At 44.0% G+C, this 22,355-nt stretch overlaps 1 protein-coding gene across 1 annotated transcript; it reads left to right on the top strand.

Annotated features, from left to right (window-relative positions):
• Positions 1–392: 392 nt before the first annotated feature.
• Prosbeta7 (proteasome subunit beta type-4) lies at positions 393–21,030 on the top strand. The gene is made up of 8 exons (XM_089549255.1): positions 393–540; positions 1,234–1,440; positions 4,227–4,310; positions 7,730–7,792; positions 11,122–11,203; positions 14,851–14,970; positions 18,776–18,864; positions 20,962–21,030. The coding sequence occupies exons 1-8, from the start codon at positions 434–436 to the stop codon at positions 20,972–20,974; spliced, it is 765 nt and encodes a 254-aa protein (XP_089405381.1). The 5' UTR covers positions 393–433; the 3' UTR covers positions 20,975–21,030.
• The last annotated feature ends 1,325 nt before the right edge of the window (positions 21,031–22,355 follow it).

The raw sequence follows: 22,355 nt of genomic DNA, 5'->3' as shown, positions 1-22,355 counted from the left end.
AAACTTGCGTTCTGGGGTTAGAGCTAGCCAGCACGGTCTCCCACCGCTCGAGAGAAGGAGCGGTAACTAGATCACCCGGAGGTGGCTCTATTTTGCAGTCCCACAGGATGTGATCATAGGTGGCTCGTTGGCCACAATTTGGGTTGTAAAGATCTGGATAAATAGAGACCCGTTGAGTCTGGTTTTGAAAATGACGCTAATTTTACAGAGCGCCACGAGGACGAGGACGGGAGAACCACATAACAAAATAGGCCAAACTTTTTGCATTCAATCGCTGCTTTTCTTTAAAAAATATTTGCTACTTTTGTGTTAAAACAGTGTGTGTGTATTAATGCATCAGTTATGCGTCCAGTTTTTGTTGTCAGCAAAAGCCGTCACGTTCTGATTTCAAGCCAAGTCCAGACGCACTTTCGCATTTCGGCTGGAAACAAAGATGGCGTACGACATGTCTGTGTTACCTGGAGGAAACTCCTTCGGATTTTCGAAATTCCAACCTTCAGTCCCGGCAGGAATGTATTCGGGAATACGACAGCGGACTCAGTAAGTTGATCCTGGTTAACACACGTACACATGGTTTTCTTTCTTCCCAGGTCGGACGGACGGGAAAGTGCCCGTCGTACTTGTAGCTCTGCTGGATGAGTTGACGTTTTTGTGCAGGATTATATTAAGCATTTTTGTTAAGAAACATGTAGTTTGCCGCTAATCAGCTACATCGTAGATCGCTTTTGGCCGCTGCATCTCAAAAAGCAACGTCCGTTGTAGGGAGAGTAGACCGAATGGCATTACCATTCTTCAGTGGCTCGTGTACTATCGAGACGCATTGAAAGATGAACGGCGCAGAGCGTGCTTTTCGGGATATGTTGCTCGAGCTGACAACGCTTCAGACCTGCAAAGGTTCGTGTTCAACTCATGCAGTGGCTCTCGCTGAATCGCTAGTTCACTGATTGGTTGTGCAGCCTGTTCTGAAAGGAAAACGTTCTATTGCTATCATTGCTGCATACGTTTACTCGTGAATATCGCCATTATTTCGTATGTGTGTACAGAAATATGGAGCAAACTTAATTAAGCTACTGCACCAGTTCAGCTCATTTCGTTTGATTCACAGATGTATAGTTTCTGTTAAAGTCGGCTACGGGTTGAGCTAGCCTAAAGTTTAAACACTGTGGATGTTCGCTAGATGCTGCAAGATTCTAACATATTTGCATGTAATTTGTTCTGATGCTTTCATTTTAGGAGTCCAATGGTTACAGCTACGTCCGTTCTTGCGACTAAGTTCGACGGCGGCGTGATGCTTGCAGCTGATACCCTCGGCTCTTACGGGTCACTTGCAAGGTTCAGGAACTGCACCCGTATACTCAAGGTTAACGACCAAATTGCAGCCACAGCCAGTGGTGACTACGCCGACTTCCAGTTTCTCAAGAGCGTCATTGACCAAAAAATGTGAGTCCTATCTGCACTCCCTTTAGCTCCCACTGTAGGAACAAGCAAAAAGAAGATGCAGGATAATACAAAAGAACGAGCACACACACGCCACCGCTGGACTTCTGACAGAGGGCTTTCATAGGTCTATAGGTGGTATGCACTGGCGCCCAGCCGCGCCGCGGCGCTGCGCCGCCGCCAGCTGCCATGTTTGAGGTGCACGTAGCAAACGAATTCCTGCTCCGCGAGCATGTTTTCTTCGCGTGGCGCGTTCAGACTGCCGTTTGGAACCCTCGTGCATCGCAGGTTCGGCCGGTGGTCGCTGGGCGCGATAGTCGCACGTAACCACATCGTAAACGAGCGCCACTTCGACTGGGCAGCTGTGCCTGTTATTGCGCTGCTCGAGCCTGTCGAGGAAACGGGCGCAGCGACGAAAGTTGGTCGCATGTTTAGTTCCCCTCGATTCTGGGATATAAGCTTGGATAGCAGTCAATGACAGCAGCGCTTCCGTGAAACCGGAGATCCTCATGTATTTCAGGCACATTCACCAGGAAGAGATCGGGGACCCGGCACCACTGGACAGCTGCGGCACGTCTGCGGTTCTCTTTGCATAGCTGTGGACTGCGTGTACCTGCGTAGAGCCGCTGATTTCCGAGATGCACTACATATCTGGTCTTGATATAATACTTCAGATTTTAATTTTAGGTTGACCTGCCAAATTCTTGCGCGAAGCACACCCTAAAAAAGCGCAAGACGGCCACAAAAGTTTGCCTAAATGTTGAATGAAATGATGTGACCTCGTGTGTTCTCTTGTCTCGAAATAGATTCTTTTGGCATGCGCTTCGTTTTTCGATGGAGCCGTGGCCACCCACTCGGCCTCTTTTTATCGTGGACGATGTGAAATAAGCCCTTGCGTCGGGGTGATACTGCAAGCTTGCGAGCTGGCGCAGCAACCTCTGTCCTTACCAGAACGGCTCACATATTTTAGCCCCGTGCACTTGCTGTCAGTTGCTGACAAGAAAAAGAGACACGACACTGACGAAACGCGGACTATCAAGTGTAAGCTAGCAGGTACTCTCGGGTCGAATTTTGTCAACGTGGCGCGCACAGTGCAAAAGTGAACTACCTAGCCCAGTTGGCTGCTTTATGCATGAGCGCCCGTTGTAACAATCTATAACTACTTTTAGGCAGAAGAACAACTGCTCCAGAGCGGTAACAAAGATTCGGACTCGTGAGGACTCCCACACAGGACGTAATCGGCGACAGGCTCGAGCAGGACGATAACAAGCACAGCTGCCCAGTCCAAGTGGCTTTCGTTTACGATGTAGTTACGTGCGACCATCGCGCCCAGCGACTACCGGCCGAATCTGCGATGCGCGCGGGTTCCAAATGGCAGTCTGAACACGATACGCGAAGGAAACATGCACACGGAGCAGGAGTTCGTCTGCTACGTGCACCTCAATCGTGGCCGGCGGCGGCGCACCGCAGCGCTGGGCGCCATGGCTGGGCGCCAGTGCATACCACCTATAGAGGGCTTTCACTGACATCCTAATGGCCGCCATGTTTGAGACCAAGAGAAGGGTGAAAACCTGCATATTTTTATGACCAACTAATCGCCATTGCTCAGAACTACTCTTAAAGCAATGCCTGGGACGCTATCATGTCACCTGTGACGGCACATTCAAATCACTTATGAAGGCGAACATGCGAGCACTCAGAGTGTGAAAAGTATTAGGTAGTGCTGACATGCCCTAAAATTTCTGCATGAGTTTTATTTTTTGTTTTTTTCTAGAAGTAATTGAATGCAACCTTTGTCCTTCGTAAAATCAGCATTGTTGTAACCCACGTCAGAAGTATGTAGAGTGCATAGCAGTGACGCTCACTGTCCTCATTGCTTGATAGTATTTTTTCAAGTTCACAAGTACAGGCTCACAAGTATTTTCATAGATGCGGTTTGTGTACTGCCTTGAGAATTTGATATGCTACTGCCAGCGTAAGGGAAAAGTATTGGTATTTATACAGCCTGTATTGTATGTGATATCACTGTGTTAAGCAATTCAAGGCATTAATTGTTATGCCACCTTCTACAGTAGCATCTCTACATCCTATGCTGTTGCATTGGATGCTCCAATTCAGATTTCAGCATTGTATTCATTCTGGTGGTTGCCCAGTTCACCCAGCAGTCTCCATCACACGTGGCAGCACGGACTGCTTGCTGTGTAGGCTAGATTGGAAATTCCAGCACTTTTCTCCCAATGACTGATGTGCCTGGAAAGTTTAGATAGTTCAAAAGGACACTGAGGACAACTGTATCCAATTTTCGTTCTTAGTAAAAATGATTTTATGCTTCTTTCAGACCGTGGTGACATTTGTTAGCAGATTCACTTATTGCTGAGAAATTTTCATTAAAAATTTTCCTTCAACTCAGTTCAAGTTAATGACGTCTACAGCATAAAGGACTTCATGATCACTGTTTTTAAGTGAATGGTATTGTAGCCTACCCTCTCATAGAGACACATACAAAAATCGGTCATGATGTCTTCGCAGTTTGCCTACGAAAAGGACCGGTGGCGATGACACCTGTATTTCATTTTTTTGTTTGCTTGCCTTTCCTAGCTTATGAAAGCTTCATTTTCAGTGAAAGTAGCATTGTTGTATTCAGAGTGCAGTTACCTGTCAACGTAGCCCAGCTTCAAATTGCGCTTGGTGTCCCTTTAACGTCACCGATGCAGATGCGTGCCACTTAGCATTTTTTTTGCCTTTCTCAAGCATGTTTTCCAATGTATGCTTTTTTTTTTTTCCTGCAGCATCAGCGAAGAGTGCCTCAATGATGGCTTCAAGCTGAAGCCCAAGTCCCTTTACTCGTGGCTGACCCGTGTCATGTACAACAGGTGTGTGGTTTTTTTTCATTTCCTCTTTATTTCCTTTCCTTTCGAAAAGGTAGGAGCCGGGACTAAAAGCTGTAAAAACATCTTGACAGGGGCCCCGGCCCCCTACATGGTGGCACTGCAGCGTGTCGGAAACAACATCACCATAACAAAGGAAAAATAAATACAGATACATATTACAGAGGCAATATAGTTCAAGCGCAACAAATAAATACAAATTCAACATTGCAAGGCAAACAACCGTTTGTAACGCTTCAGACACAGAAAAAAAAGAAAACAAAGAAAAAAAACAGATGAAGTACAATGTGTTCGACATTCTGGACACAGTATGTAACGAATTGAAGCGACAGTAAATTTCTACAGGGGACATGTGTACAATAATTACAGAACAGAAAACGCCTCACATTACAAGATCTAAGACAACTATAATAATTTCTGCCGACAGAACAGACTAATCGTATGTTTAGGTTCGTATGCTGGATCGAAATTCGACGACTCTAAACTATTGAGTAATGTGGGAGTAATATATTTCAAATATTTCAATATTTCAAATATATTTGTGGAGGTTTGCCCACATACTTGGGCAGGACTCACAGTGACGTTTGCTCCTCCATTTAGGAGAGTAAAGCAGTTCAGTTAGTGTGCACATTCGTACAGCACCTTTATACTCCTGTTACGTGGAAGTTTTCATTGGCAGTTCAGTTGACCAGCAGTAGAACTGAACAACAGCTAAGCAATGTTATATGACAACATCAACTGTCATAAAGCCTATATCAGGGATTCACATCAACTGAGGCCAGGGATCCCAGCTGAAATCGTCCGCAGACATGGTGGGATTCAACACACCCGCTGTGTTGGGCAAGTCTGTGATATTTCTCCAATATGCTCTCAAATTGCTTGAAAAGTTTGTCATGGCTAGTTCAGTTGCTAATCCGCGACTTTCACTAATATAATGCATTTAAACACTCAAATATGTGGAGTGGTATAAAGAAAACTTCAGTCAAAGCAGTAACATCAACCATGCCTCTGCTAACAAATTTTTGTCATTGAGTGATGGTGTTCATGCACTGTCACTGCACGAGAAACATTTTCCTGCTTGAATCTTTTTTCTTCTTTTTTTTAAAGGGGTAGAGACATGAAATTTCAAAAACCATCAAAGGATATAGTAATTTGTTTCTTCGGCGAGTATAAATGTCAGCTAGCAAGTTTTATTCACACATGTGTAGTGAAACGGCATTTGATGATTTTCATAGTCCACTGGTGAGAAGCCTCCAATACGTTCATCTAGATGAAAATAACATAAGTGGTGTGTAGTCCGAGCAGTGCAAAAATTGACATCTCTTTGTATGCTTCTGAAAAGCAGTTACAGGTACTGTGTCTAAAAAGCAGTTACATGGAACCTGCCAGGCTGCTTGCGGGCGTTCGGTTGTGGCATGAGCAGACAGGGTTCTCAGGTCACCGATTTCTAAGTCCTCACGATTGCTGACAGTGTGAATGGTTAACCTTTAAAGGTGCTTCGTATACAATTGTGTACACAACAAACTAGGAGATTTTTCTTGCAGTGGATGCACCCAGCAGTGATTTCTTTCTTTCAGGTGAATTTAGCATCATTCTTATCACAAATAGGCTGGGTTTTTATGCCATATAGCAAATGCAGCCAGTAATATTTCACCTGACAGTGAGCTGGGTAGCACGTCCTCCATTTTTATGCATGCAGATTTTGCCTGCTGTAACAAAATCAATTTATTTTTCTCAATTTCTACATCAGTATGCATCTTTAAAACAGGTACTTAATCCACGATCCTTGGGATGTTTACCTGTCTAATATTTTGATGCTGCTATTTCCAAGCACTGTGACCTTTTGTACGAAATTTTGCATGTCGCTCTAAAAAATTAATCTGCTGTATTTTGAGCTGTAAAACTAACAAGTTGTTTTTCTTGAGGTCGGAATATGCCATTAAGGCAGAAAAGTATTTGTTTTCCATGGAAACAAAATTTCGCCCTATAGGGATAAATGCAATATCGCTCTAGAGCTGAGCAGTGGTGCTAGTTGGTGGCAAAACTGGTGATAAAAAATTTGTTTGTGATTAATTAACCACACTGTGCTCCTGCTTTGTGTGTGTGCATGTGCACGTTGTTTTGTCCTCCCCATGGTTACAGTACTTGTAAAGATCTTTCATGCCAAAAACACAAACACTTGGAAATCTTGTGTACCATGGCACCTCCTGAAAACCTGCTTTCACCCTCTGCTCATTCAGTTGTCAGAAGCCTTCAGATTTGGTAGGTTTGAATCTGCCTCAGGTCTGTGTGTTAAGGCACCATTCCTTCCTTGCTGCCCTTCGTTCCATCCAACTCTTCTTCCCCTCCCTTCTTGTGGCAGGCTGCTCCTCCCAGTTGTGACAGTTTTGTGCAGAGTGTATCTATCAGCAAAATTACGGCCTATTAAGGCGGAAGCCTTTAATGCCTCATCGTTGTAAACAGGAGTTGTCGACAGAAATGTCGCACTTTTCAATTGGTCGAAACGGTCGTGACGTCACAGTGCGCAAATTTCAATTGGGGCCAATTGTACTTTGCCTAGTAACCATGCAACCAATTAAAGGGATCGTGTAGTAATGCTGCAAGTCGGACTAGTTAATTGCTTAATTAACTAATTAGCCTAATAAACCTTTATATTTAGACCAGATAAATAAATAAAACCAAGGAGGAAATTGTTCGAGTTGGGGAATCGAACCCGGGTCTCCGGAGTGGGAGTCGAGCACGCTACCACTCCGCCATGCCAGCTCGATGGTTTGGAATGAACAAAGACGCATCTAGTGAATGCGCTGTCTTCGTTCACTCCTCGTGGAGACATGGGAGACAGATACGTACATTTCCTTTCCTCAAAAAACAATTTACCGACGAGCAAGGCGTAGAGCCGAATGGGTGATGGCGTTCTGTGTACTCCCTGGCAGTGTTGCAAGACGCTGTCGCATTCCAGGCGAAGCTTAACATCTTAACCACATATCAGTGACACAAGCAGCAACACCGCGCTAAAGGCTTCCGCCTCACCACACTTTAGGTCAACAAAGTGCCCCCCCCGGAATTTTTTTTGTTAGTAACATAATTGGTTGCATATGTTAGCTGTGATGAGCAGCATCTTTACAGCCTTTTGTAATGCCTTTATTCTATTGGTTATGGCCACTGTCATGCGTGGTAGAAAGACACAAGGGTGTGGGGTTGGAGATGAAAAGGCATGCAAAACTGTGTTGAAAAAGTAACAGTGAAGTGCCCTCCCACAGAATATCCAGAATGGTGGCTAGTATTCCTCTTTGTCTTTTTGGGCATCTCTGCTTGTCAGTGTTCATTTAAGAAATATAGCTGACAAGCAGTGCCTTTTTTTCTTCTTCTTCTTTCTTTCTCTCTCCCTATTTCCCTCTCTCTAGGCGTTCTAGGTTTGACCCGCTGTGGAACACCTACCTCATTGGTGGCCTTCAAGATGGGGTTCCGTAAGTTACTCTCATCTGCTTTGTTTGCAGGATTAGCTGTGTTATTCCCCTGCATTGATTTACATGCACCTTTATCAGTGACTTGTCTCTCAAGTTTTGAACGCTTTCATTTCAATTTAATTCAAGTGATATGACCATTTGTTCTGTGCGTAACACCATAATTTGAACTCGATGGGGACCGGAAAATTTTTTGTAATAGTGCTGTTTAGAATTCATGGGAACCTTTTGTGATAAACTTGCATCAGCTCAAATAAACTGACAGTTCGAGTTAAGTGAGTTCACAATATAAATAAGGAATGTGCATAATGGAGGTTTCCTGTACTGCTTTTGTATAGTTTGAAGTAACAGAACAGAGGCTTGGGTTTATTGGTAACGTATTTTGAAACTGTGGAGACAGTTAAAAAGATGCAGATAAAAGAAAGGAACGACAAAGCCCTGGGAGTGTCATGTTTTATCTCGTCGGTGTCTGCCTAGCTTCAGTTTTAGAATGGCCTGAATTCTGGGTAACTGACGAAGGATATAAAATGCACCCCAGTCAAGCAGCACAGCCTTCAGAATGGCATGGTTTTGCTGAATGCGTTAGCTTTGCTTTTACTGGGTGACTGAAGTAAAGGTAAAGCTATAAGTGGTCAGTAAATATAACATGCTTGCAGAACTGCGTTACAATACATGCTTTTTTGTCTTCTCTGGTCATATGTATTTTTCCTCTCCATGACGAGTTAACAATAAACCATGTTTTATTTTCATGCAGAAAACTAGAAAGACTGAGGAAAGAGCATTTTACAGTTTTTTATAGCGAACACAGACCATTCCATCCAACATTGCTTTTAGGAGAACATGCGCTTGTCGACATTTCACAGGTTTTTAAGTTTTTAAATAGTGCAGCTGTTTTAAACAAATTGTAAATGTTATAAATAATGGTCAGTTTCTTTTACAACTTGCGAATTTTTTCGAACCACACCTCAGCCACCCTGTCGTCGTGAGAAGACGGCTGAGGTCACCATTCCATCGGTTGGGGACCTCTAGATCCTTGAACAGCCAAGGATGGCTGCTGAGGTTCCCGACCTTGTTTAAAACTTTTACCATAAGTCACTTCTCAAATTTTGTCTTATATTTTTACTAGGTTGCACAAATTAACTTTTTAGGCCCTTTACACCGCCGCTCATTTAGACTTTTGTATAACATCTATATACAACAATTTTCTATACCCTGAGCTTGGCGCATGATAGCCTTAGTCGCTTATGTGCCATTAAACTCAACTCAACTCAGCTCTTGCACATACCACATGTCCACATTGTTTCATAAATAAATAAAATGAAATGTGCTGCACAAATTTTGTGCAGTGTTGCATATTGCGCTGTATTGTGCTGAGTGTTTCACAGGCAGTCTTGTTTATTGTTACATTGGCTTGGTTTCTCAGTACTGAGGGAAAAAATGAGAATGAGCATTTAGTCCTTGCCATACTAGACAATCATGCATGCTGTCTTGCCAAAGTTGCCGCTTTTTTGGTATTTACTTTTAAAACGACATCTTCATGCTATTATGTTGTCTGGGTAATCAAGATGCAGATGAAATGAGAAGCTGTTATGGCTTCTGATTACAGGGTACTTTCGCGTTGCAGAGGTAGCCTTGGGCACAAATGGTCTTGGAGTTTTTTTCTGGCATAATTAATGATGTGCTAGTTCTTTTCTCTATGAATCTGTTGGAGAAGTAATTGAGTTTACTTCATGCTATGGCAGGATTTGTGCAAAGCAACTAGTAATGTACACACTTTCACGCGAAGCAAAAAATGCCTGCTAGCTTTAATTGGACACTGGATAATTTGAAGTTGGTTGGTATCAGTTGATTACTGCATTCTAACAAATTACAAAAACTACTTTCACTGAAAACTACTTTCACTGAGTATTTGTAAGCAAGATAGGATTTGAAAAAAAATCAGTGCAAGCATTGCCACTGCATACCATTTTCACCGGCAAACTACGATGGCTGCAAGTGCTTTCTTATTTAGGAATCTCTCATCGTCCACTTCCTGTGGAGGATCACGGAGTTTCTGATGCACTGAATTTGAATCAAGTTGTTGGGGGGAAATATTTCAACATTTTTTTTTTTTTTAATTTCAAATTTCTCTGCTCTGAACAGTACATCTTTTGCTACTGAATGAACATCTCCAGGGCCGAATATTGCCAGACAGTCAAATTTTACTAAGAATATAATGTGGACAGGGTTGTCCTTAGTGTATCTTTAAAGAGGAAGCCTGTTGACAGATTGCGCTCTTTGTGATTTTGTCATCTGAATGTTTCCTTCGTTGCATCACATGAATTTTGCTGCAGCATGGCTTGAAGGTGGCAGCATTCTCATGATACAGCTCTGCTTTACTGTTAAAGGGACACTGAGGAGAGCTCTATTAATATTTTTTTTATAGCAAAATCCGATAGTTCGGCATTTCATGGCTTTGTTGCCACTTGGCCGGCAGCGAAAGATGCATTTATTTCTAAGAAATTTGGATTCGAAGTTGAAATAGTTTTTCCCGCCGCTCTGATTCAAACTTGGGATTCTGCTATGACGACACAGAACTAAGTGACGTGAAACATGACATTCACATGACGTAACGCAGACTCCGTGATTTCTGGCGGCCAGCAGTGCGGCCCAGCAGCAGCCGAAAAGAAAGCTACCGCCGGCCGCACGTTGAAGGCATCTATCGGCTATTGCGGCCGTCGCTTCGTTTACATTTGCACCGGCGTTTTGCCAGCGTTACAATGGATCCCGTTCTCGAAGTCGTCAACGAAGTTCTCGCAAATAGACGCCTTTAGCATACCGTGTACCTTGTTACCGTTAGCGGAATACCGGGAGCCCCATACCGCTGAGAGCAAGCGCTGATTGGTCCCGGCGCTGCAGGAGCGCGCGTAGCTATCGGGTACGTGGCGCCATCTGGCGACGTCAAGGAGATTTGCGCATGCATTTGCTGCGCCTCAGTGATTCGTAGCTTCTCGTGTCCTAGTGTTGCTAGAACTATTGGTTCTAGCAACACTGTTTTGTTCTATGACGCCATGAAGCTTGTACTTGCGAGTTTGGCCTGTGGCGGCGATACCTGTATTTTGGTTCTTGCTCTTTTCTATGTTACAGGAGCTTTGTTGTCAGTATGAATGGCGTTTTTGTAATCAGGAGCTGGTATTCTGTCGATGCAAGTCAACTTCAATTTCTCCTCAGTGTCCCTTTAACGAAATCTTATGACAACGGCAGATTGATGTGCATTTCAATACATGCTGGGTGTTTTTTCTGTGCTGATTGTTTGACTGTTTTGGGCATTTGTTGTTTTCCATAAAACCCAGGTTCTTGGGCCAAGTGGACATGCTAGGAACAGCATTTGAAAGTGACACCTTGGCCACTGGTTATGGTGCCTACATTGCTCAGGTAAAATGCAAAAGCTCTTCTGTATTGAAATGTCAGTGCAGTGCATCTAGATTTCTACCTCTCTTTGTCGTTCACCGCCTCTGTATGCTTATAGACAGGTCTGAGAGGCTAAAGAGTTGGTCTGAGTGAAGCTAATAATATGTTAGATCCAAGCATCTTATTGAATGTTTTACCTGTCTATCTGAGAGGTCATCTCGGTGCATTACGTTATTTAGTGAAAACCTGAATACTCCATCGTGCAGCCAGACCAACTGGGCTGACAGATATTACAGTACTTGCGTTCAGAAACTAGTTTGGATGAGCAAGGAACCACATTATGAATTGCCATATTTCGCCGAAGTCCAGGTCATCTCATGAAGTGTTCTCAAAGTTCACTCAGGGCACTCTTCACTGTGGCCCAGCAGCAGCTTTGGTGTTCGGCTGCTGTTCCCAAGGTTGCGGGTTCGATCCCAGCCGCCAGGGCCGTATTTCGATGTGTAGGAAAGTGTCAGGTCGTGACGTGAAGATGCGGCGTCACTAGTGTCAGCAGTGTTTTCATTGTGTAGGCAAAAGCCAGGACCATCTACGTCGCGTGTGCCATGCTTGCGTGTCTTACAGGCATAATTCGCGATATGCCGACAAGGTGTGCCATGTTTGGTGGCTTTGCAAGGCACAAAAAAAAAAAAAGAAAGGAAGCTGCATCAGTTTCCGCACGTTACTTATGGTCAGATACAGGCAGAAGTGATGGGCAGCAGCCATGGAGCGGGATAAATGGGTCCCTTTAGCGACGGATCTGATTCATGGCTAGCATTGCACTTCTGCATGGGAACCTGATCGGTTAGTTTGTGGCTTTTAATGCACATGATTGCTGTCCGGTCGCGTGGCGCAAGAATCAACGCCTGCAGCCAGTCATGTTTTTTCGTGCTATCTACATGAGAGGGTTAGACACAGTATTCCGTATGCGTGTGATCTTAGTCGAGTGCGGGGGCACTGCTGTCAGGTTTTATTCACCCGCACTACTACAAGCCGAGCACCTCTTTGCAGAAAAAAGTAAAACGCAAAAGCTGCTGCCAGTCACCTTCCAGGTGCATTCATACTGGAGAGTCGCTGAGGTCGCACTGCATAATTGAGCCGGTTAGTCACGGAGGGGGAGCCCCAAACAAGTCACCAGTGACCCTTATGAGGCAGTCGCTCACTGACTGATTTCTTGTGATGCGATATCATGTCGCAGAACTTCTCAGCCCACCCGCGGTGTATATTACACCACATCACGTGTCGTTAATATCCGGGTTCTTGCTTCGCCGGGAAATTCAAGTCATGGCGCACGCCCCTTCTAGGTGTCCATGTTGGAACATACACGCTTTGGCGGCCACATTGCGCCTTCTGCTGATTATCTGAATTTTCTCATTGCAGGTCGTTCACAACTTGACGAGCACACAAAATACCACACCAAAAGCCACTCTGCTCATCAAGCAGAATAACATGCGCACTTGAATACTAACTTTTAGATAAGAAGCAGAATGACTTTATAAGTGTATCCACTTATTCAGCTCTCCCAAAGCCATGTCTGTTTCATCAAACAAAATAAAGAAGTTGAGCGGCGCACTCGACGAAGTTCCAAAGAACTCAGAGATCGCATTTGCCTTATTCGAGGTGTCCAATAATTTGCTACATTCTCTGAAGTGAAGTGGCTTGGAGTAAACTGGAAGCATATCACTAGGTTCATCTGCGAAAAAGCTTTCGCTTAGTAATCTTGTATGCTCCAGCAATCGGGTGTGCTTTATTGGCCCAGAAGTTGAGACCTGTAGCTGATTAGTTTCTCTCTATACCTATACCTCACGCTTTATTGGTTTCATTTTAGTCAACTTAGTCGCCCACCATAGCTGCGCTTTTACTTGCTACCAACTAGGAGTGCAGGAGCTAGGAAGTCGATGCAGTGCTCTGCCTTGCAATTTTGTCTGGTGAACAGGTTCAAGAAGCGCATAACTAGTCTTCAGGCATAAACAAAAATATTTCTAACCCCAAATGACGCACTCGCTTTGAGATATTCACATACGCGAGTTGGTTTCCAAGGCAGCGTCTTTTGGCACAGTGTAGGCAGGCTGCATTTTTGCCCACGTCCCGTGTTGCTGCCAACCATAGCGCCGCATTTGTTTACAAACGTGACGTTTGTGTATAAGAATGCTGGTGTACCTTGTGGTATCAGCATGCATTTAAAATCCTCAGATGGCCTAAATTAATCCGGAGCCCTCCACTACGGCATTCCTTACAGCCCATGGACCGCTTTGCGACGTTAAACCCTGCAATTTACATTTTTTTGTTGTTCACTAAAGCACCGTGTTCATACCATAACATAGGGAAGCACAACTGGTCACGAACATTTCAGTGAACTAAAAGGTCATCTGGTGCTTTAAAGGTGCACTGAAGAGGAATCTGAACTCGTCTTTTTGCCGCGGGAACTCAATCTACACGTTCCGAGCATTCTTAGAAACTTCGATTTATTGCCCTTTGTGGCCGATTTCCCTAATTAAATCGAATTAACGCCCGGCTCCCGCCTTTTTTTTTTATTTCTCCCTCGTACGGTGGGCGGAGTCGACCAACGCGGGTAGTGCCTTTCAGCCAGTCCCGTGGCGGCTTGCCGCTCTGCCATCGGCGGAGTAATACGTAGTAGTCCGTAGAAGCAAATAGTCCGCATGTATTTTTATTTCTGCGGGCTTATTTTGCGGTTATATTATCTGCAAATGAAACTGTTTATTCGCGGAAACCTAAAAAACAAAATGAAGCGAAAGCAAAGCCTCCACGGAGCTGGCTGAAAGGCACTCCCCGCGTTGGTCGACTCCGCCCACCGTACGAGGGAGAATTAAAAAAGAAAGGCGGGAGCCGGGCGTTAATTCGATTTGATTAGGGAAATCAGCCACACAGGGCAATAAGTCGCAGTTTCTAAGAATGCTAGGAACGTGTAGATCGAGTTCCCGCGGCAAAAAGACGAGTTCAGATTCCTCTTCAGTGCACCTTTAAGGCACCAGTTTTGAGGTGAACATTGCAGTAAGTCGCATTGAAGTCAATTTTTTTTTTTTTCAAGAATAGTGCGTAACGAAATATGCTTGTGTTGGTGCATTTCTTCAAACATGCGCAGCAGGATACAATGTCGAACACAGATAGTGATTCGCAAATGGCGCAGTGCAGAAGGTAGCACCAATTGTAAGGTAACCCTTGGCAAGGGCAAAATGTGCTGCTGCCATTTTATGCAGTGACAAATGCTTACCGGTGGCATTCAGCTGTTGTGGAAGGGAGCAACCTGACGATACCTAACTTCTTAGCAGAACTTTGTCCATCAATCAGAGTGTCAGAGTTGTTCTCCACAGTTCCACAGAGCACCACAGCTGCAGAGGCTGTTATAGGGGTACGTCAGTGATGTCATGTTATGTGAATAGGCTTTACGGCTGCAATGAGAGGATTTGTTTCTTTTTTTTAAGGATATGTGTGGTGTATGAAAGACCATTCTGTGCCGCAACTCTTTTCCAAAGCTTCGCGCTCATCCACCTCTACTGAGCGAGACCGTTTCATACTAATTCGAGTTTTGTGCGCATTTTCTGAATGTCAGCTCACTTGCACGTGCAGCCATGCACTTTTTAAAATATTGCCATGTGTTCTTTGGGGGTCAACAGCCACTGCTCCGTGACACGTACGAGAAGAAAGCTGGCCAGTTGACAGCGGAAGAAGCGCGAAAATTGCTCTCCAGCTGCCTCCGTGTCCTCTACTACAGGGATGCCCGGTCTTTTGACAAGGTAAGTTTTGCTATTATGCAGCCTAGCCGTGCATCTAGTCAAGGGCTTTCTGCGTGAAAGTGTGCACTGTATGACTGTGACACGCACACCGGTGCTATCTTTTGCCTGTGCACATCATGTGTGTCAAGCTGTTTATTGAACTGCGAGATATATTTTTTTAAGAGCTGTTCCAACTTCAACTTCATGCAGTGCAAGCGACTTTTGTCAGCTAGTTGTGAGAGCTTAGCATGTCTTCTTGTTTTGTTGTTCAGAGCTCTTGTGTGTTTCACACAGATGAAAGGTGCCGTTTTGGTCTCCTATGAGCTGTTCAAACCACACTGTCAGTGGGAAATTAGCATTGCCATATGTGCATGTGATAACACGACCGCAACTATAACCCAAGGGGTGGCTCAGTGGTTATGGTGCTCGGCTGCTGACCCAAAAGACGCGGGTTCGATCCCAGCCGCGGCGGCTAGAATTTCTTTGGAGGAGAAATTCTAGAGGCCCGTGTACTGTGCGATGTCAGTGCACGTTAAAGAACCCCAGGTGGTCGGAATTTCCGGAGCCCTCCACTACGGCGTCTCTCATAGCCTTAGTCGCTTTGGGACGTTAAACCCCATATAGCAATACCAAACCTATAACCCAAGGGGGAAGTTCGAGACCTCGCGGAATTATATATATATATATATATATATATATATATATATATATATATATATATATATATGATATGATATATGATATGATCTCTGCCTGTTCAAGCCGCTGCGGTGACTCAGTGGTTATGGCGCTCGTCTGCTGACCCGAGAGATGCGGGTTCGATCCCGGTCGCTGCGGACGAATTTCGATGGAGGCGAAATTCTAGAGACCCGTGTACTGTGCGATGTCAGTGCACGTAAAGAACCCCAGGAGGTCGAAATTTCCAGAGCCCTTCACTAGCTCCGGCATCAAAAATTTCGAGGGACACTTGAGCTCCACCTTGAACGTATGGCGCGACGGCGACTTGGGGTTTCTTTTCATAACACTTCGCACACACAAACACATTGGCTTATTTTATTATTATTATTTGCCACAAGATACACAGTGCCTCCCTTTAACCAAGTCAAACGGACATTCCTCAGTGGTTGAGGGGTAGAGCGCCCGGCTCATGACCCAAGGCACAGTGGTTTGAGGCCCGGCTCAACCATTTTTATTTTTCAGCGCAGTTGCTTTTCTTTCTTCAGAGGCACTACATAAATGTGGTGCAATGACATCGCAACCCTGTAGACCAATGAGGAATTCTGCAGTGACATCATCACTGTTGTACTGTTTGATGGTTATGGTGTGTTTGAATTACCCATGCGAGGTCACTTGGTTGTGACGTCGCGACCCTCTTGACCAATACCATTTTCTCGACGTGCTAATGCCAGCACCGAGTTCTGCGCTGAATGGGACTCTGGATGCTGTCGCTTTAAAACTTTTGTGCGGAAGCCAGTGCCAACAGATCGTCCAGAAAAACGCTTTATGAGGGCTCGCCTCACTTGAAAAGAGAGACAGCTTTCCGCATGTTTTTCGCAGTGCTTGACGGAGCTGATTGCGCGCTAATTTCACTTTGCTGCTTTGAATGGGTACGGAACTGTTGAGTACCATTATAAAATTATATACTCATCTGCAAATGGCCCGTGTACTTCATTTGGGGAGGGCCGCCAGAGCAGCGGCTCAGTGGTTATGATGCTCGACTGTTGACCTGAAAGATGCGGAGTCGATCCCGTCCGCAGCAGTGACATTTCGATGGAGGTGAAATGCTAAAGGCCCATGTAATGTGCGATGTCAGTGCACATTAAAGAACCCCAGGTGTTTGAAATTATCCAGAGCCCTCCACTACGTCCCCCATAGCCTGAGTCACTTTGGGACGTTAAGCCCCGTAAAACCAAACCAAGCCTTCATTTGGGGCTCATTATGTCCCTTTATAGAGTAATTTCACTCCATAAAATTTCTATACCAAATACATTGGTTTCTTAGGGGACTCTTGAATGAACACCTATTCCTTTTGTTGTATCAGTTGTTTCACCGTAACCTATTTTGTTATAGCTGTGCTTGACTATATTGTTAACTTTGGCAGCTGAAGTGTCGTAACAAAGCGTAACACAGTGCCATCAACTTGCGCATTTTGGCATTTCAATGCATGAAATGTTTTCCTTATCTACCCTCTAACACTTCTCAGTGCAGAACTGTGCCAAATTCTTATCAAACCGCTTGGGATGATATTCTCCCAGAATTTGGTTCGTGGAACAGTAACTCGCCACAGTCAGTTAGTGGCAGGTGGCATTGGCTGTGTGGTCAGCCTATTGGTGGCAGAGAAAAAAGTAAAAACTCTGTTCAGCCAATTTTGTGTTATTGGCTATGGGTAAAAGAAGGGAGATTGGTGTTATGGGTCAGGTTCAGGCATAGAGTTTCTTACTATTGCCTAGAGGGAAAGCTGGCGGCGAAGCACTTCAGCCACCATGGACGCTCAAAGCATCATGGGGCGGTGAGCTACTTGTTGCGGGACAGTCGTAGTTTTTCAGGAATATGTAGTGTCATTACTAAGATGTTTCATTCTAAAAACGCTGTTCGTGTGTGCGCAGCCGACATGGAGGAAAAAAAAAACTCCTCCATGGCAGACGACTTTGGCGCGAACGCAGTGTGCAAAAACCATAGTAAAGAAACTGCAATAGCACACGACGCCAATAAAAGGTTTCACTTTTTCTAAATGCCATTAAAAACACTTTTATAGTGTTTAAGCAACAACATTTTTTTTTTTAAACATATTTACTTTTAAAAGTGCGCCTGGTAATTACGAAATATTAGTTTTTATAGTGTTCAATACTCGGCCAATAGGAGAGCGAGTCGTCTCTTATTTTGGGCAAACTTTGCACTTAAATGCTTTTCTGCTCGTTTCTTGCAATCATTAGACAAGATATTGAATGTTAGGACGTTTGTAGTTATCGAACAGCTTTATTTTTCTATTATTTTTTGGCCAAAAGTTGCAGTTCCGCAACAAGTAGCTCACCGCCCCATGATGCTTTGAGCGCCCATGGTGGCTGAAGTGGTCTCGAGGGGTCGCCATGCAAACTCCCATAGACGGGCTGCCAGCTTTCCCTCTAGGTAATGGTAAGAAACTCTATGGGTTCAGGGTTAGGAGGCTATCCAAGGAGCAGAGATGTAGTGGCAGTGTGGCAATATGGCTGACCTAACTGCTTCAAACCACATGCCCTGCTCTTGCTACTGTAAACCTGAAGTCATTATCAGTCAAGCTTCCAGAATAATAACAACAGATCAAGAGGCCTGTGGGCAACACATTCTGGTTTGCACATCACAGTCACACAAAAGGTAGAATTTCGGATGCTGTGATTAACCACAGCCTTATCGGTGTCTCGGCCATATAGAACTTACTGCTAGTGACCTGGCTTGGAAACTGAGAAGGGCTGCAGGTGGTACTGCACAGCTGGTGTAATTGTACTGATGTAGCACCATGCATTTGTGCGATTTCACCTTCCTACTGCCATTTCTTCTTGTAGAGAAACCTTCACAGTTTCTTATCAGAGAACTCATGCACTGGTGGCAGCGGCTTGTAAAGGCGTTATCAGTGTAGCAGCCACCAATGTGGCCAAGTCGCTTACAGAGCAGCAGTGCATATAGGCTTTGAAAGAACGCATTTGTCTTTTACTCGAGTCAAGCACTCTGGATGCGGCAGCCTTTCCTCAACTGCCTCCTGCTATCATTGCAGTGTTCTGTTATCTTGAGTCCTCCTTGTATCTGAAAATGATTTTTGCACTTGTCTTGTTCTCTCTCCAATGATTCGTAGTATCAACTGGCAACGGTGACTGCAGAGGGTGTGGTCATCGAAGGACCCATCAAGGTCGACTCGAACTGGGAGGTCGCCCACATGGTGAAGTACGTATCTCCCACAATCTGCTTAGAATCATTGAATTTCACAGGCACAGCTGAAAGCACGTGAAAGTCACTGCAGTATCGTGGCATTTTTAATGACTAGTGATGAGCGCTATGGTGCATCTAGCGCCATCTTCTAATGCATTTTTTCCCAAGATGTGGCGCCCTCTAGGGAGTGGAGAAAATTCTTCTGCTACTGGTTGGAAACAAGCGCGCGTGGGAGATGCAGGTGCAGTCCGGTTTCACGAGGCACCAACTGCCTGCAAAGTGGCAGGTGTATGCTCGACAGCTACCGCCATCTATCACATGCGCCTGTTGCTAACATGAACTGCACAGGTGTGGTAGGAGCTGGCGGTTTACTTTCAATCAGTGGAGCCGGAAAAGGAGAGGCACGCGGTTGCAAAGCAGCGCTGAGACAAAGGCGACTTGTATTGAGGAGTGAATTTGCCTTGTCATAAATTCTGCTCACAGTCCTTTAATGCACTTAACTACATTAGGCTTTTTTTTTTTCTGTGCTGGCAAGAACCTATCATCCTACTTGTACGGCCATGTATGAAATGTATGGTTATTCGTCACATGGGTCCTCTTAATTATTGTGCATGTGAGCTTGGACCTGGACTGTTATTAATGTGAGGTCTGTGCTGAGGGACGTGAATTTGGTCTCCAAAGATCGGCTTGCAAACCGTGGAATGGATTTCTACATTAAAACTTGTTGCAAGAACAAATTCCTTTTTTTTTATGCATTTATTGCAACTTACTGAACACCGATTTTGCTTTACTGCTCAAGAGCCTCAAATGCGGATGTGGCTTTTTGAGGTGAAATTTTTTATTTTTTCGCGCAATGCAGTGAAATTTGCCATGCTTATTGGAATGTCCACTGAATGCTTAAATTCAGTGTTGAGTAGTTTTGGTACATATTTTTATATGCTTCATTGCTATACAAAGCTTGGTGAAAGCCTCGTGTGACAACAGTACATGGTAGGAGTCTGCAGTCACTCTTAAGTTTTACCCATAGGAATGGTTGCTCAGAATGTTATATCCACGCTTGCTTAATGCACTCATTATTATCATGTTAAATTAGTGACAGAATAAAAAACTGATAAAGTAATTCAATACTATAGGAACGTTACTGCATAAAAAAATTTATCAAGGAACACGATGCAACAAACCGCAGGAAACTCTGTGAAACCATTGTTGTGCTATGCTTTCTGCAAGCAGAGCAATCGGGCCAAAAAACACTTTTGAGAAAGCTGGCGTTTTCACTGAGATCTCAGCCAGCTTTTATTGCCTACAGTAACAAAAACATTTTTTGAAGTCACTTCTGTGCTGTTTGGGGGAAATTTTTGTGGGATGCGATTAAAAAAGCATTATAGATACTTTTATAGAAAATAAAAGCAAAAAATAAAAGCGATAAATACAAGCATCTTGTTGCACATGTAAGTAAGTGTGGAGCATGCTTGGCCCGGTTTGAGGAGACAAAGGTTCTTGGCAAAAGTAAAGACAGGACAGCACGGATAAGCCTAGAAGCCTACCACATACAGAAACTTGGCAGCGAGTGCATCAGCGAACCTTCTTTATCTCTGTTCCAGGCTGAGATTGACTATTTTAATGCAGCTACTTAGATGGAAGATAAACCGAAGTGTGATGCCCTTGTCTACCCGCGCATGCGCTCGCGATTTGATGGCTCTGACTCAACCTTTTTGTTTTTTTGTCATTTTTTTCTCACGATCCTTCGGCCTATAAAAGGTGTGGCTTTCACCGAATAAATTCAGTTGACAGTTAGCGCTTGTGTGTGTGTTTCCTCTCTTTTTTGTCCGTGTCTTTGTTTGCGCTGTAATATTTCTAATTCAATAGATACGAAATCTGGTACTTTCTAAAATTCGATTTTTTTTTAGATTTTTGTGATCTGAAAGCCCCTGTTAAGCCTGAGCAGATGCCTTATGTTTGCACGCAGCAGCTTGCCAGTATTTGTCGATCATTGTATTACAGCATTGTCTCGGGTATGGTTGTCGTACATGTCCACTGTGCCTGTAACACTGGCAGTATGTTGGTAATGTGCAGAGGTGTAACTGCATTGTAACACTTCTTTTTTTCTTTCAGGGGCTATGAGTGATAGAGCTGTGGCTTGCAGTCTCCTGCAAAATAAATGTCTTTTTCTCTACCAGCCGAGACGCTGAGACTCCAAGTTTCCAGTTGTTGTTTAGCTCGGCTTAATGGAGTGGCTTCGCAAATGCACCGTCTGATGGTGGGCTTTTTGTTACTTTCACTTTGCAAAAACACGCATTTTGGCTGTCATATTTTGAACAGGCTCTTCTCAGAAACTGAGAACTTCTCAGGGGGTAGGTTAACATAAGCTTCAAATTGTCTTCCCAGTATTTCAGCTCCTGTCCATGATACCACGTTCAGATTTTCCTGGTTTCTTGCAAAGGCGTTTTACTTCCTCGAAAAATCTCTGAGATACTTTGCTACAAAAAAAAACTGATAGTAGTTCTTTCAAAATAGATTTTTAAGAACCACTTGTTTAGTTTTTGTGCTTCCTGCCCAGTACAATTCATTTATCAATATACAAGTTGCCACATGCAAGCCCAATTGTTTTGGTTCAGTACATGCAGGAGGCATGTATTTAAAATCTGAGAAAAATATTGCTGCAAGGTCTATTGGTTGTAAAGAAAATGCTTCTTGAATGCACAAAAACTGCACTCAGAAACTAGGGCTTGAAGTTGGCTTGCTCGATCATAACCTTAAAATAAGCCTGGTGTACAATTTTGAACATCATTTCTTAAAATTGCATTATGAAGCCTTCCTTTGCAGATCTCTTTTATCTTGGCAGAGGCTAGAGATATATATCCTTGTTACCCATTTCTTCATGTGATTCAGTGTTGCATCTACAGAACGCACCTGCTGCAGCATACTTCTTTCCGCAGAACTCTCGCATCTTTCACGGATTAGTGCAATAGTGATCCATCGCTGTCTCCATAATATATTTGTAAAACATAAAGCGCTTGTAAGGTTTCATGAATTCAATGCACAAGGAAAAGGCTGATGTTAGTCCAACGCTGACAGAAAGTGCCAGAGTGCCCAAAACAGTTATTCAAATGGAGAAATGTTTTCTGCATGACGTTTTGTGAAATTTATGGAAAGGAAAAAGCATGTCCATGCTTTTTGTTTTGATGTCAACAACGGCCATTCATAGCCTGCCTGAAATCATGCCTAATTTAAAGAATGCATTAGGATGGCTTGAGCTGTTTTTAAATACCTTCCAGTGCTGATACGAGCATGGCATTCGGAGGAGTTTTTTCGAGAATCCTTGTGTTTTTAAGAGCATAAAAAAAATCTATGGTTCATTTGCATAGTTAAACCAAATGCGAATTAGGCACGCTAGTACTTCGGTTTTCTCTTCGGCTCCAGTGTTCGGATCCAATGTGCACAGTATGGAAGTTGTTCAGACAGTGATAATCAGTTAATGTGCATATATGCAGAATTAGGCCATCTCA

This window comes from Amblyomma mixtum, chromosome 6 (assembly GCF_055824585.1).
Source record: "Amblyomma mixtum isolate Tamu chromosome 6, ASM5582458v1, whole genome shotgun sequence".
NCBI classification, from domain to species: Eukaryota; Metazoa; Arthropoda; class Arachnida; order Ixodida; family Ixodidae; genus Amblyomma; species Amblyomma mixtum.
The sequence above is the reverse complement of the archived record's forward strand: the minus strand, read 5'-3'. Positions and strand labels throughout refer to the sequence as shown.

Excerpts from the sequence above, each read along its gene's own strand:
- Prosbeta7 (XM_089549255.1), top strand. The coding sequence starts at position 434 with ATGGCGTACGACATGTCTGTGTTACCTGGAGGAAACTCCTTCGGATTT. Across the intron at positions 541-1,233 it reads GGAATACGACAGCGGACTCA|GAGTCCAATGGTTACAGCTA; the intron begins GTAAGTTGATCC and ends CTTTCATTTTAG. Across the intron at positions 7,793-11,121 it reads GGCCTTCAAGATGGGGTTCC|GTTCTTGGGCCAAGTGGACA; the intron begins GTAAGTTACTCT and ends CATAAAACCCAG.